Source organism: Somniosus microcephalus, chromosome 7, assembly GCF_052327205.1.
Source record: "Somniosus microcephalus isolate GS21.2 chromosome 7, FLI_Smic_1.0, whole genome shotgun sequence".
Classification (NCBI taxonomy): domain Eukaryota; kingdom Metazoa; phylum Chordata; class Chondrichthyes; order Squaliformes; family Somniosidae; genus Somniosus; species Somniosus microcephalus.
In genome coordinates, this window is record NC_140993.1 from 27,457,672 (window position 1) to 27,471,139 (window position 13,468).

Here is a 13,468-nt window from a genome sequence, read left to right on the forward strand (position 1 = left end):
ATTTCTGGTAGGGATGTTTATCGTCCTTCCAACCCTCTGCGTAAAGGAATTTCTACTAATCTCTTTTAGTGATTATCTTAATTTTTTTCTCTGGAAAAGAGAAGACTGAAGGGTGACCTGTTAGAGGCCTTTAAGATTGTGAGAGGGTTTGATAGGGTAGTCAAAGAGAAGGCTAGCGGAATGGGCAGACAAGTGGCAGATGGAGTTTAATACAGAGAAGTTGTGAGGTGATGCATTTCGGCAGAAGGAACAGGGACAGGCAATATACAATTAATGACACAGTTTTAAAGAGTGTGCAGGGACAGGGGGACCTGGGAGTTAATGTGCATAGGCCCCTGAAGGTGGCAGGACATATTGAGAGAGTGGTTAACAAAGCATATGGGATCTTGGGCTTCATAAATAGAGGTATTGAGTACAAAAGTAGAGAAGTTATGCTGAACCTTTATAAAGCGCTGGGTAGGCCAGAACTGGAGTATTGTGTCCAGTTCTGGTCACCACACTTTAGGAAGGATGAGAAGGCCCTTGAGAGGGTGCAGAGAGATTTACCAGAATGGTTTCGGGGATGGGGGATCTTAGCTACAAGGACAGTTTGGAGAAGCTGGATTTGTTTTCATTAGAGCAAAGGAGGTTGAGGGGTGATTTGATAGAGGTGTACAAGATTATGATGGGTTTGGATAGGCTAGACGGGGAAAGGCTGTTCCCACTAGTTGATGGTACAAGGACTAGGGGACACAGATTTAAGGTTTTGGGCAAGAGATACAGGGGGGATGTGAGGAAAAACTTTTTTACGTAGCGAGTGGTGATGACCTGGAACTCGCTGCCGACGGAAGTGGTGGAAGCGGAGACACTCAGTGTTTTCAAGGGGAGACTGGATAGGCACTTGAAGGGAATAAACTTGCAGGGCTACGGGGATAGAGCGGGGGGAATGGGACTGACTGGATTGCCCTGCAGAGAGCCGGCACGGACTCGATGGGCCGAATGGCCACCTTCTGTGCTGTTCTGACTCTATGGTTCCACTTGAGGGGGAGACCACAATTAGAGGCCATAAATATGTTAGTCACTAATAAATCCAATAGGGATATCAAAAGAAACTTCTTCACCCAAAGAGTGGTGAGAATGTGGAACTCGCTACCACAGGGAGTGGTTGAGGCAAATAGCACAGATGCATTTAAGGGGGAGCTGGATAAACACATGAGGGAAAAGGGAATAGACGGATATGTTGATGGGGTGAGATGTAGAAGGGTGGGAGGAGGCTCATGTGTGGAGCATAAACACCAGCATAGACCAGTTGGGCCGAATGGCCTCTTTCTATGTTTCTCTGGTGTAAATTCTATGTAATTTGATGCCCTCTAGTTACTGTCTCACCAATTTTTTAGGCCGGGAAGTGCAGGGTGTCCAGTGAAATAACATTGGGCGGGTGCAGGAATTGCTCCGAGGAATTACTTCGCCGTTTGTTTCTTTTCATGATTTGATATCTCTATTTTCACAAGGTTATTTTTACCGACAATCTCTAGTGTAACTTTGAACAAATATTATTTATTTTAGCTGCCTCTGCGGCTTCCCTCCCTTCCCCTAACCCACTGGGCCAAACTTCCTCTAAGGTTCCCATTGCCCGAGCCCTGAACTCGCATCTTTCTCTAGTTTCTCTCCTATCTCTGCTCATCCTGTCCATGAGACTTACCTCCTGCTCCCTCGACCCTATTCCCACTAATCTGCTGAACACCCAACATACCTTCCTGGCTCCCATGTTAGCTGACTTTGTTAACGGTTCGCTCTCCTTAGGTACTGTCCCCCTCTCCTTCCAAATCTGCCGTCATCGCCTCTCCTCAAAAAACCAACCCTTGACCCCTCTGTCCTTGCAAACTGCAGCCCTATTTCCAACCTCCCTTTCCTCTTCAAAGTCCTTGAACGTGCTGTCGCCTCCAAAATCCGTGCCCATCTTTCCTGGAACTCCATGTTTGAATCTCTCCAATCGGGTTTCCGCCCCTGCCACAGTACCGAAACGGCTCTTATCAAAGTCACAAATGACATCCTTTGTGACTGTGACAAAGGTAAACTATCCCTCCTCGTCCTTTTGCAGCCTTTGACACAGTTGACCACTCCATCCTCCTCCAACGCCTCTTCACCGTCGTCCAGCTGGGTGGGACTGCACTCGCCTGGTTCCATTCTTATCTATCTAATCGTAGCCAGAGAATCACCTGCAACAGCTTCTCTTCCCGCTCCCACATTGTTACCCCTGGTGTCCCCCAAGGATCTATACTTGGCCCCCTTCTATTTCTCATCTACATGCTGCCCCTTGGCGACATCATCGAACGACACGGCGTCAGTTTCCACATGTATGCTGACAACACCGAACTCTACCTCATTACCTCTTCTCTCGACCCCTCCAGTCTCTAAATTGTCAGACTGCTTGTCCGACATACAGTTCTGGATGAGCAGAAATTTCCTTCAACTAAATATTGGGAACACCGAAGCCATTGTTTTCAGTCCCCGCTACAAACTCCGTTCCCTAGCCACCGATTCCATCGCTCTCGCTGGCAACTGTCTGAGGCCGAACCAGACCGTTCGCAACCTCAGTGTCGTATTTGACCCCGAGATGAGCTTCCGACCACATATCTTTGCCAGCACTAAGACTGCCTACTTCCACCTCCGTAACATCGCCGCACTCCACCCCTGCCTCCACTTATCTGCTGCTGAAACCCTCACCCATGCCTTTGTTACCTCTAGACTTGACTATTCCAACGCACTCCTGGCCGGCCTCCCACGTTCTACCCTCCGTAAACTTCAGGTCATCCCCAAAACTCTGCTGCCCGTGTCCTAACTCGCACCCAGTCCCGTTCACCCATCACCCCTGTGCTCACTGACTGACCGACATTGACTCCTGATAAGGAGATATTAAGACAGGTGAGCAAAAGCTCGGTCAAAGAAATAGTTTTTAAGGAGGGTCTTAAAGGAGGAGTTTAGGGAGGGAATTCCAGAGCTTGGGGCCCAGGCAGCTGAAGGTATGGCCGTCAATGGTGGAGCGAAGGAAATCGGGGATGCTCAAGAGGCCAGAATTTGTCCTGAGCCGCCTCCTGCATCAGTCCTGCTGCTGCTGCTTCATATGATGAGTGCGTTTTCACAATTTTAACTCCCATTAATAAAGCCTAGCCCTCAAACACTACAGAAACTTTCCTTTACAGAGAGCTATCTTGTTAGAGAATGCTCTGCTGCTACTAATTTCAAAGAAACTTGCATTGTAACTGCAGCGAGTAAAATCTATTTGGAGCGGTTTGTTAAGTCGTGCACCTGACGTTGACACTGGCAAACAATCCGGATGCTTATTTTCTCCATCGCATTTTAGTTTCCAAATGGTTTTAACATATCAATGACTGTGATGAGCATTGGTGGTGTGCGGGGAAGGTCATTGCACAGGTTCAGGAAACCGCGATCTAAACTCGAGGCAGCCGTGGCTCAGTGGGTAGCTCCCTCGCCTTTGAGTCAGAAGGTTGTGGGTTCAAGTCCCACTCCAGGGACTTGAGCACATAAAGCTAGGCTGACACTCCCAGTGCAGTGCTGAGGGAGTGCCGCACTGTCAGAGGTGCCGTCTTTTGGATGAGACGTTAAACCGAGGCCCCGTCTGCCCTCGCAGGTGGATGTAAAAGATCCCATTGCACTGTTTCGAAAAAGAGCAGGGGAGTTATCCCTGGTGTCCTGGGGCCAATATTTATCCCTCAATCAACATAACAAAAACAGATTATCCGGTCATTATCACATTGCTGTATGTGGGACCGTGCTGTGCGCAAATTGGCTGCCGTGTTTCCCACATTACAACAGTGACTACACTCCAAACGTACTTCATTGGCTGTAAAGTGCTTTGGGACGTCCGGTGGTCGTGAAAGGCGCTATATAAATGCAAGTCTTTCTTTCTCAGCTGACATAAAAGTGCCTGAAGTTCCTCTTCTCTGTGGCGCCCCCGACAGGTGCCAGATGTGCACCTGCAGCAGATAAATTCTGACCAAAAGGAAGTTTTGGATGCTGGCCTTTCGGTCCACCCACGCTGCTCCTGGACCCTGCCAGCAAAGGAAGATCGTCCTCTCCTGGTGCAAAATGAAGTGGAGCAGAGCGAAGCGAGTACTGGCTGCCCGGGCGCAGTTGTGAAGCTGGGCTTTCAGGGGGCGCTCCATCAAGATGTCTGAGAAGATCTGGCGGTATCTTACTGCGGCCAGTGACCACGTTCGAAGGACCTTGCTATGTTACGGCATCCCCTTTTGAGACATCTTTCCGTAAGCAAGCTGAGTCTCCTCTGAACTGAATCTTGCACCCGTACGCGTGCCTTGGCTGGCACAGAGTGCATGCACACGGCTAACTGCCTGTTAATTGCATGCCGTGAGTTGGGTACCACGCACAGGATCACCAGTTTGCCTTTTAATTGCCGTATAATGGGGTCTAAATTCAACATGGTTTGAGCCCCTTTTATGGGCCTAAGACAGGTGCAGTGATACCCAGTCTAGCAGGGCCGAGGTCCACGCCCCATTTGCAGGGGCCTTCGGGCCACTGCTAGCTTGGTCGGTGCCTTTTATTTTAGGAGAGGCAGAGTGCTGGGTGAAGGGAGAAAGGACTCTCGAGAGATGTTCTTGAGAGAGATGGAGAACTGAAGAGTTGTACTCACCCTTGCTACCCTTGTGAGGTCATTGAAGTGCTATCTGCACTACATCCAGGTCCTGGGGGTGAAGCTCCTGCAGTTGAAAATCTCAGCGGTCTCTCTCCCAAACCCATACTGTTCAATGGGGTATGGTGTAACATAGAAGATAGGAGCAGGAGTAGGCCATTCGACCCCTCGAGCCTGCTCTGCCATTTAATGAGATCATGGCTGATCATCCAAATTCAGTACCCTGTCCCTGCTTTCTCCCCATATCCCTTGATCCCTTTAGCCTTAAGAAATATATCTAACTCCTTCTTGAATATATTTAATAAGTTGGCCTCAACTGCCTTCTGTGGTAGAGAATTCCACAGGTTCACCACTCTCTGGGTGAAGAAATTCCTCCTCATCTCAGTCCTAAATGGTTTACCCCTTATCCTTAGACTGTGACCCCTGGTTCTGGACTCCCCCGCCATTGGGAACATCCTTCCTGCATCTAGTCTGTCTAGTCCTGTTAGAATTTTATAAGTTTCAATGAGATCCCCTCTCCATGTTGTGTTCATGATTATCGTGGCAATGACTCACGCATGTTATGGATCATGTCAGTAGTCTAATGTGTCAGCCGTGGCTCAGTGGGCAACACCCTCGCCTCTGAGTCAGAAGGTTGTGAGTTCATAATCCCGCTCCAGAGAGTTGAGCACAAAATCTAGACTGTCACTCCAGTGCAGTACTGAGGGAGTGCAGCACTGTCGGAGGCGCCGTCTTTTGGATGAGAGGCTAAACCGAGGTCCCGTCTGCTCTCTCAGGTGGATGTAAAGTATCCCATGGCACTATTTTGAAGAGTAACAGGGAGTTCTCCCGGTATCCTGGCCAATATTTGTCTCTCAATCAGCATCACTAAAACAGATCATCAGGTCATTACAGGAAACTCTCGTTTAAACGGCACCTAAATATCCAGAATTCTCTATTAACCGGCAAAATTCATTCTCCAAAAACAACACCTCAATAACTGGCAATGTTGCCGAGTCCGAGTCTCCCGCGGTGGCCGAGTTAGTCAGTGGGGGTAGTTCTCCAAACTGCCACTACTCGGCTTCTTGGCGCTGTCGGAAGTCTGAACACCTCAATAACAGGAGTCTGACTCTCCCATGCTGCCGGTAGTTTCTTCCAATCCGCCATTGTTAAGTAATTAAAGAGTTATGGATTACCCTCAACTGACAGTACTGTACTTAATCAAGCATCTTCCACCATCCATTTAACACAACATTCTGTAGGCGAGTACCCAATTACTGTATACTGCACATTTCTTGATTTTTTTATTTTTGTTTGTTAAAAATAGCCTCGGTAGATAACCCTCTCCGTCATCCGGAATTTTTAATCAACCGGCAACACGCCGATCCCATCGGGCCGGATACCAAAGAGTTTCCTGTATCACATTGCTGTCTGTGGGAGCTTGCAGTGCACATTTGGCTGCTGTGTTTCCTACATTACAACAGTGACTACACTTCAAAAAGTACATCGTTGGTTGTAAAGTGCTTTGGGATGTCCTGAGGTTGTGAAAGGCGCTATATAAATACAAGATCTTCTTTCTTTCTTTAGTGATCAACTAGCGAGTACCAGCCTTTGGTGGAAGGTAAGAAAGGTATCTGCAGGGACTTGTTTGCTTCAAGGTGACATCCCTGAGAGTGGAAGATTGGAACCTCGCCAACCTTCTGTGGCAGGCTCAATAATCTGATACTGGAACCAGGCAGGTCCACAGTGTGTTTCAGGGTATTGTTAACAATTAGACAGCCAGGCCGGCTGACCAGAGGGGTAGGCTAGTCACTGTGGACTTTGATCCTTCCTCCCAAACAGCCCCGAAAGCCAACACCCTGGCAGGTCAGGGGCGGTCCTGGCTGAACAGACAGGTGAAGCTTACCAGTACGCTGTTAACCGGATTTGTCCCGACAGGGAGAGAGAGCGAGTGCATTCCACATCGGGCAAACAGACACTCCTGCGGCTTGGTTTGAAGTCTTTAATGGCTTTCCGCACGTCAGTCACCTGGGCTGGCCCAAAAAAAAGACCAAATTGTATATTCATTGCTGTAATGGTGGAAATTGTCAATCACGCTCTTCGACTGTTGACATAAGCTGCGGAAAGGTCATGGAAGTTTCTGCATTGAGAATAGGAAAATTCCGGAACTAGGGGCCATAAATATAAGCTAGTCACTAATAAATCCAATCGGGAATTCAGGAAATGCGTCTTTACCAGGAGAGTGGCGAGAATGTGGAACTTGCTACCACAAGGAGTAGTTGAGGCGAACAGCATAGATGCACATGAGGGAGAAAGGAATAGAAGGATATCTCGTCGGGGTGAGATGAAGAAGGGTGGGGAGGAGGCTTGTGTGGAGCATAAACACCGGCATGGACCAGTTGGGCCGAATGGCCTGTTTCTGTGCTGTAAATACTTTAATGAGGCCATATGGGTAGAACTTAAAAACAAAAAGAGGGCAAGCACTTTGCTGGGAGTGTACTATAGGCCCCCAAACAGTCAGGGGGAGATAGAGGAACAGATATGTAGGCAAACCTCAGAGAAGTGTAGAAATAATAGGGTAATAATAGTAGGGGATTTCAACTTCCCCAATATTAACTGGGATAGTCAGAGTGTGAAAGGCTTAGAGGGTGCGGAATTCTTAAAGTGCATCCAGGAGAGCTTGTTGAGCCAGCATGTAGAAAGTCCTACATGAGAGGGGGCAGTGCTGGACCTAATTCTAGGGAATGTAGCCGGGCAAGTGGTAGAAGTGTCAGCAGGAGAGCATTTTGGTGACGGTGACCATAATTCGGTGAGATTTAAGGTAGTCATGGAAAAGGACAAAGATGGACCGGAAATAAAGGTTCTAAATTGGGGGAAGGCCGATTTTAATATGATAAGGCAGGATCTGGCCAAAGTGGACTGGGATCAGCTACTTGTAGGAAAATCCACATCAGAGCAGTGGGAGTCATTCAGAAAGGAAATAGAGAGAGTACAGCGCCAACATGTTCCTGTAAAGGTCAAGGGTGGGACCAACAAGCCCAGGGAACCCTGGATGTCAAGGGATATACAAGAATGTATTAGGAAAAAAAGGGAGGCTTTTGGCAGATACAAAGGACTAAAAACAGTGGAAGCCCTAGAGGAGTATAGAAAGTGCAGGGGGGGTACTTAAAAAAGAAATTAGGAGAGCGAAGAGGGGGCATGAAAAAACACTGGCGGGCAAAATAAAGGAAAATCCCAAGGTGTTTTATAGGTATATTAAGAGCAAGAGGATAACCAGGGAAAGAGTAGGGCCCATTAGGGACCAAAGTGGCAATTTGTGTGTAGAGCCGGAAGATGTAGGTGAGGTTTTAAATGAATATTTTGATCTGTGTTCACTATGGAGAAGGACGAGTAGGCATAGAAATCAGGCAGGAGGATTGTGATATACTTGAGCAAATTAGCATTAAGAGGGAGGAGGTTCTAGCGGTTTTAGCAGGCTTAAAAGGGGATACATCCCCAGGCCCTGACAAGATGTATCCCAGGCTGCTGTGTGAGGCAAGGGAGGAGATTGCAGGGGCTCTGACACAAATCTTTAGAACCTCTCTGGCCACAGGGGAGGTGCCAGAGGACTGGAGGACAGCTAATGTAGTACCATTATTCAAGAAGGGTAGTAGGGATAAACCGGGGAATTACAGGCCAGTGAGCCTAACATCAGTGGTAGGGAAATTATTGGAAAAAATTCTGAGAGACAGAATTAGTCTCCACTTGGAGAGGCAAGGATTAATCAAGGATAGTCAGCATGGCTTTGTCAGGGGGAGATCATGTCTAACCAATTTGATTGAATTTTTCGAGGGGGTGACTAGGTGTGTGGATGAGGGTAGTGCAGTTGATGTAGTCTACATGGACTTCAGTAAGGCTTGTGACAAAGTCCCGCATGGGAGACTGGTCAAGAAGGTAAGAGCCCATGGGATCCAGGGCAATTTGGCACATTGGATCCAAAATTGGCTTAGTGGCAGGAGGCAGAGGGTGATGGTCGAAGGTTGTTTTTGTGACTGGAAGCCTGTGTCCAGTGGTGTACCGCAGGGATCGGTGCTGGGTCCCTTGCTGTTTGTAGTGTACATTAATGATTTAGATATGAATGTAGGAGGTATGACCAGTAAGTTTGCAGATGACACGAAAATTGGTGGAGTGGTAAATAGCGAGGAGGGAAGCCTCAGGTCAATAACCAGGGGGGCATAGTTTCAAGGTAAGGGGCAGGAGGTTTAGAGGGGATTTGAGGAAAAACTTTTTCACCCAGAGAGTGGTTGGAACCTGGAACTCACTGCCTGAGAGGGTGGCAGAGGCAGGAACCCTCACAACATTCAAGAAGCATTTAGATGAGCACTTTAGACGCCATAGCATACAAGGCTACGGACCAAGTGCTGGAAAATGGGATTAGAACAGACAGGGCTTGATGGCCGGCACGGACACGATGGGCCAAAGGGCCTCTTTCTGGGCTGTATAACTCTATGACTCTATGACTGATACCGTGTAACTAAAGGGCCAAGAGCACTTTTAAGTAAAATAAAGTTTTTCCAAGTGATCAGATATGTGACGAGAGCTGTGGGCATTTAACGGAGCACTTGGAAAAAAGTCCTAACGGCCCCATCCCCCACCACACCGCATAAAGCCTGGCTTGTTCAGGCTGGCTGGGTCATGGAGAGAGTTCTGGAAGCTGCTGTTTGTTTATTTGCCGTGCTTCTGTACAGGCAGCTACATATCAAAATCACTGTGAGCACATTTCCCTTTTGTGCGTTAATGAGGTGCAGACCTAACACTGCCTCGAGGGCTTGAGGTGCTGTTTCATATAAAAATTTTGTACACCGGAGTGTTTTTTTAATTCACATCTGTTTCTGTCCTGTTGCCGCCCAAGAGTTACAGTGCGCGCCAATTTATCCGCATTACAGCAAAACAACTCAATCACATATTTGGCATGACAGAAATGGAATAAAATTCTGCCTCTGGCTTGTTCTTTGAGGTCTCCTGATCTGAGCGGGAGGTATTATGGTGGCGTGCAATGTCAACTGTGCTGAGCTGCAAAAACAAGTCGTCAAAAAAATGCTGCAATTTACGACTAATTCAAATGCTTCCTACCTTGTAGCAAAGTTGTATCAAATTCAGAAATTTCATTGAAGAAATAGCCTAATCATATTTGCATAAAGCAAAAAGCTGACTCCTCCGGAATATGCCCTTTATGGGGGTGAGCTGTGGGATATGTCCGTCTTGTTCGGTAGCCTCACTGAAATTAGTTTTTGCAGCTTAGTGCCAATGTCGATTAATGTCGTTGCTTTTATTTTGAGGCTATGTACCCGCCCACGAGGAAATGTACTTTAAAAAAAAAATCTGTTAATTTCCGCCCTGCCCTCGGTTCTGCACTCCTGTAGCTGAGAGGGCCGAACGGACAGTCTGTTCCCAGGCCGAATGGACAGTGTGCTCCCAGGCTGAATGGACAGTCTCTTCCCAGGCTGAATGGACAGTCTCTTCCCAAGCTGAATGGACAGTCTGCTCCCAGGCTGAATGGACAGTCTGCTCCCAGGCTGAACGGACAGTCTGCTCCCAGGCTGAACGGACAGTCTGCTCCCAGGCTGAATGGACAGTCTGCTCCCAGGCTGAATGGACAGTCTGCTCCCAGGCTGAACGGACAGTCTGCTCCCAGGCTGAACGGACAGTCTGCTCCCAGGCTGAAGGGACAGTCTGCTCCCAGGCTGAACGGACAGTCTGCTCCCAGGCTGAACGGACAGTCTGCTCCCAGGCTGAACGGACAGTCTGCTCCCAGGCTGAACGGACAGTCTGCTCCCAGGCCGAATGGACAGTCTGCTCCCAGGCCTCTGCCAACAGCCCAGACTCAGTAGGTACTACTCCCACCTCTGAGTCAGAAGGTCGTAGGTTCAAGCCCCCACTCCAGCCCGACTCTCCAGTGCTGTACTGAGGGAGCGCTATACTGTCGGAGGTGCCGTCTTTTGGATGAGACGTTAAACCGCGGCCCTGTCTGCCCTCTCAGGTGGACATAAAGGATCCCGGGGCACCATTTCGAAGAAGAGCAGGGGAGTTCTCCCCGGTGTCTTGCCTGATATTTATCTCTTGACCAACATTACAAAAACATATTATCTGGTTATTAGCATGTTGCTGTTTGTGGGACCTTGCTGCTGCATTTCCTGCACTACACTTCAACAGCCCGACACGAGACTCCCAAAACAAGCGCTCTACTCGGAGCTCCGACATGGCAAGAGAGCCCCAGGTGGGCAGAGGAAATGCTTCAAGGAAACCCTCAAAGCCTCCTTGAAAAAGTGCAACATCCCCACCGACACCTGGGAATCCCTGGCCCACGACCGCACAAAGTGGAGGAGGAGCATTCGGGAAGGTGCCGAACACCTCGAGTCTCTTCGCCGGGAGCAAGCGGAAGCCAAGCGCAAACAGCGGAAGGAGCGCACGTCAACCCAAGCACCCCACCCACCCACCCACCCCTTCAACCACCGTCTGCCCCACCTGTGACAGAGACTGTAGGTCCCGCATTGGACTCATCAGTCACCTGCGAACTCATGTTTAGTGAGGAAGCAAGTCATCCTCGGTTTCGAGGGACTGCCTAAGAAGAAGAAGAAAACACTTCAACAGCACTTCATTGGCTGTAAAGCACTTTGGGACGTCCTGAGGATGTGAAAAGCGCTATATAAATACAAGTTCTTTCTTTTTGTGTGAGATTGACATGGTGGAAACTTTCCACCTGATTAACCTACCCGTCTCCCACCATCAGGCTGAGATCAGGCGCTCAGAGTGGGAGAACTGAACATCACTCTGAGCATATCGGTGCTCCACTGTTGTGGCTTGTGTGCAGATTGATTTTAGATATGAGAATTGTTTTGTTTTTTTGGCGGGGCTTGGCCTGACCACACCTGAGACTCACTGATTTAAAATATACCGCAGACTACGAGAAAGTGATTCTCCTACGAAAGCTGCAGTGTTGCTTGGAGCAGGAACAATTTCCTGTCAAATAGCGCTTTCACTGGAGCTGAACCTCATCCAACCTTTACAGATGACAGGGTAGATATTCGTCTTCACTGCCTTGGGTGGTAATCTGGCAGAGCGATCGCCTGCCCTTTATATAACCCGCTCAATTTTCATTCCCAGCGATTGCCACCTAGGCAATGACGCAAATCTACCCCGACAACTCCATTCAATCACAAGCAGGTCAAATAAGTATCTTAGACAGCACTCAGCCAGGCTCAAGGTTTTTTTTATTCATTCGCGGGATTTATTGCCACCTTCTTGAATACATGAGTGGCTTGCTGGGCCATTTAAGAGTCAACCACATTGCTGTGGGTCTGGAGTCACATATAGGCCAGACCAGGTAAGGATGGTAGATTTCCTTCCCTAAAGAACATTAGTGATGGGTGACGTAATAAAACTCACTACGCACTTGGTTTGAGTATAAAGCAAGGCTTTAATCAACTTGTTTCAGAACATGGAGGTCTAGTTGTACTTCACTAGTTCCTGTCTTACAACATGTCCCTGGCAAGCTGGGCCCACGCCCAAGTATTTATACTACTTGGACAGCTCCACCAGCTGGCCGTCCAGTGTTATTTCATGAGTAGCTTCTTGATGAATGATGAGATTTATAACAATGGGTTTTTAACAACAATTCTGTAGTTTCATGGTCACCATGACTGATATTAGCTTTTTATTCAAGATTTATTTAATTAACTGAATTTAAATTCCCCAGCTACCGTGCTGGGATTTGAACTTATGTCACCAGATCATTAGTCTCTAGTCCAGTAACATAACCACTATGCTATTGTAGCTCCAGCTGTAGTTCATCTGTTGTTAGAGTCCTACAAGGCCCAATTGCAGGCTGTAAGGAAGGACAGCAAAAACTGTACAATTAAGGTCAGAAGAAGTTCATGAATGTTGAAAATCTGACATTAAAAACAGAGAAATGCACATGTGGGTCAGTCAGCATCTGAGATAGAGAAGCTCAATCGACGATTCGGGTTTTCACTTGGGTGGAGTGAAAGGTCCGCGACTAAAGCTTTTCTTCCTTTTTTTCCTCTCCCGTCAGTTGTGCGCTGCTCACCTAACGACACCGCCAGAGGCTCCGAACCATTACCAGGCCGTGTGCCGGGCACTGTTTGCAGAGTCCATGGAGTTATGGACCTTCTTGGCCAAAATCAAAAGTGCTAAAGAGGTAAGAGGTCATCCGCGTGCCACCGGCTAGCAGGTAAAGAGGAGGCACGGCTGGTATTGGTAACCCGCTTCCGAATTTCCACCAATGCTGCTTGTTAATGTAATCTCTAGGTGTTTTCCCCCTTCCTTCCCCATGGGGCAGCGCCTAGACTTTGCTCCCCAGGCTACCTTCGAGGTGTGGATGAATTCAGAAACTTTTTATAGAGATGCGTTACACAGCAATGAACAACACGGATACAGGCTGTGTTATGAAGAAAGGCTGAGCAGGTTGGGCCTATACTCATTGGAGTTTAGAAGAATGAGAGGTGATCTTATTGAAGCATATAAGATTCTGAAGGGGCTCAACAAGGTAGATGCAGAGAGGATGTTTCCCCTTGTGGGGGAATCTAGAACTAGGGGGCATAGTTTCAGAATAAGGGGTCGCCCATTTCAAACGGAGATGAGGAGGAATTTCTTCTCTCAGAGGGTTGTGAATCTTTAGAATTCTCTACCCCAGAGAGCTGTGGAGGCTGGGTCATTGAATATATTTAAGACAGACAGATATTTGAGCTACAGTGGAGTCGAGGGTTATGGGGAGCGGGCAGGCAAGTGGAGTTGAGGCCAAGATCAGATCAGCCACGATCTTATTGAATGGCGGAGCAG

General features: G+C 48.1%; 1 protein-coding gene across 5 annotated transcripts in view; it reads left to right on the forward strand.

Annotated features, from left to right (window-relative positions):
• The window catches only part of spire1b (spire-type actin nucleation factor 1b), a 358,259-nt gene that overhangs the window by 199,236 nt on the left and 145,555 nt on the right, over positions 1–13,468 (forward strand). For all 5 annotated transcript variants that reach the window (XM_085992324.1, XM_085992325.1, XM_085992326.1 and 2 more), the window contains exon 4: positions 12,702–12,827. In XM_085992324.1, the coding sequence (XP_085848450.1) occupies positions 12,702–12,827 (126 nt within the window). The remainder of the gene's footprint in view (positions 1–12,701; positions 12,828–13,468) is intronic.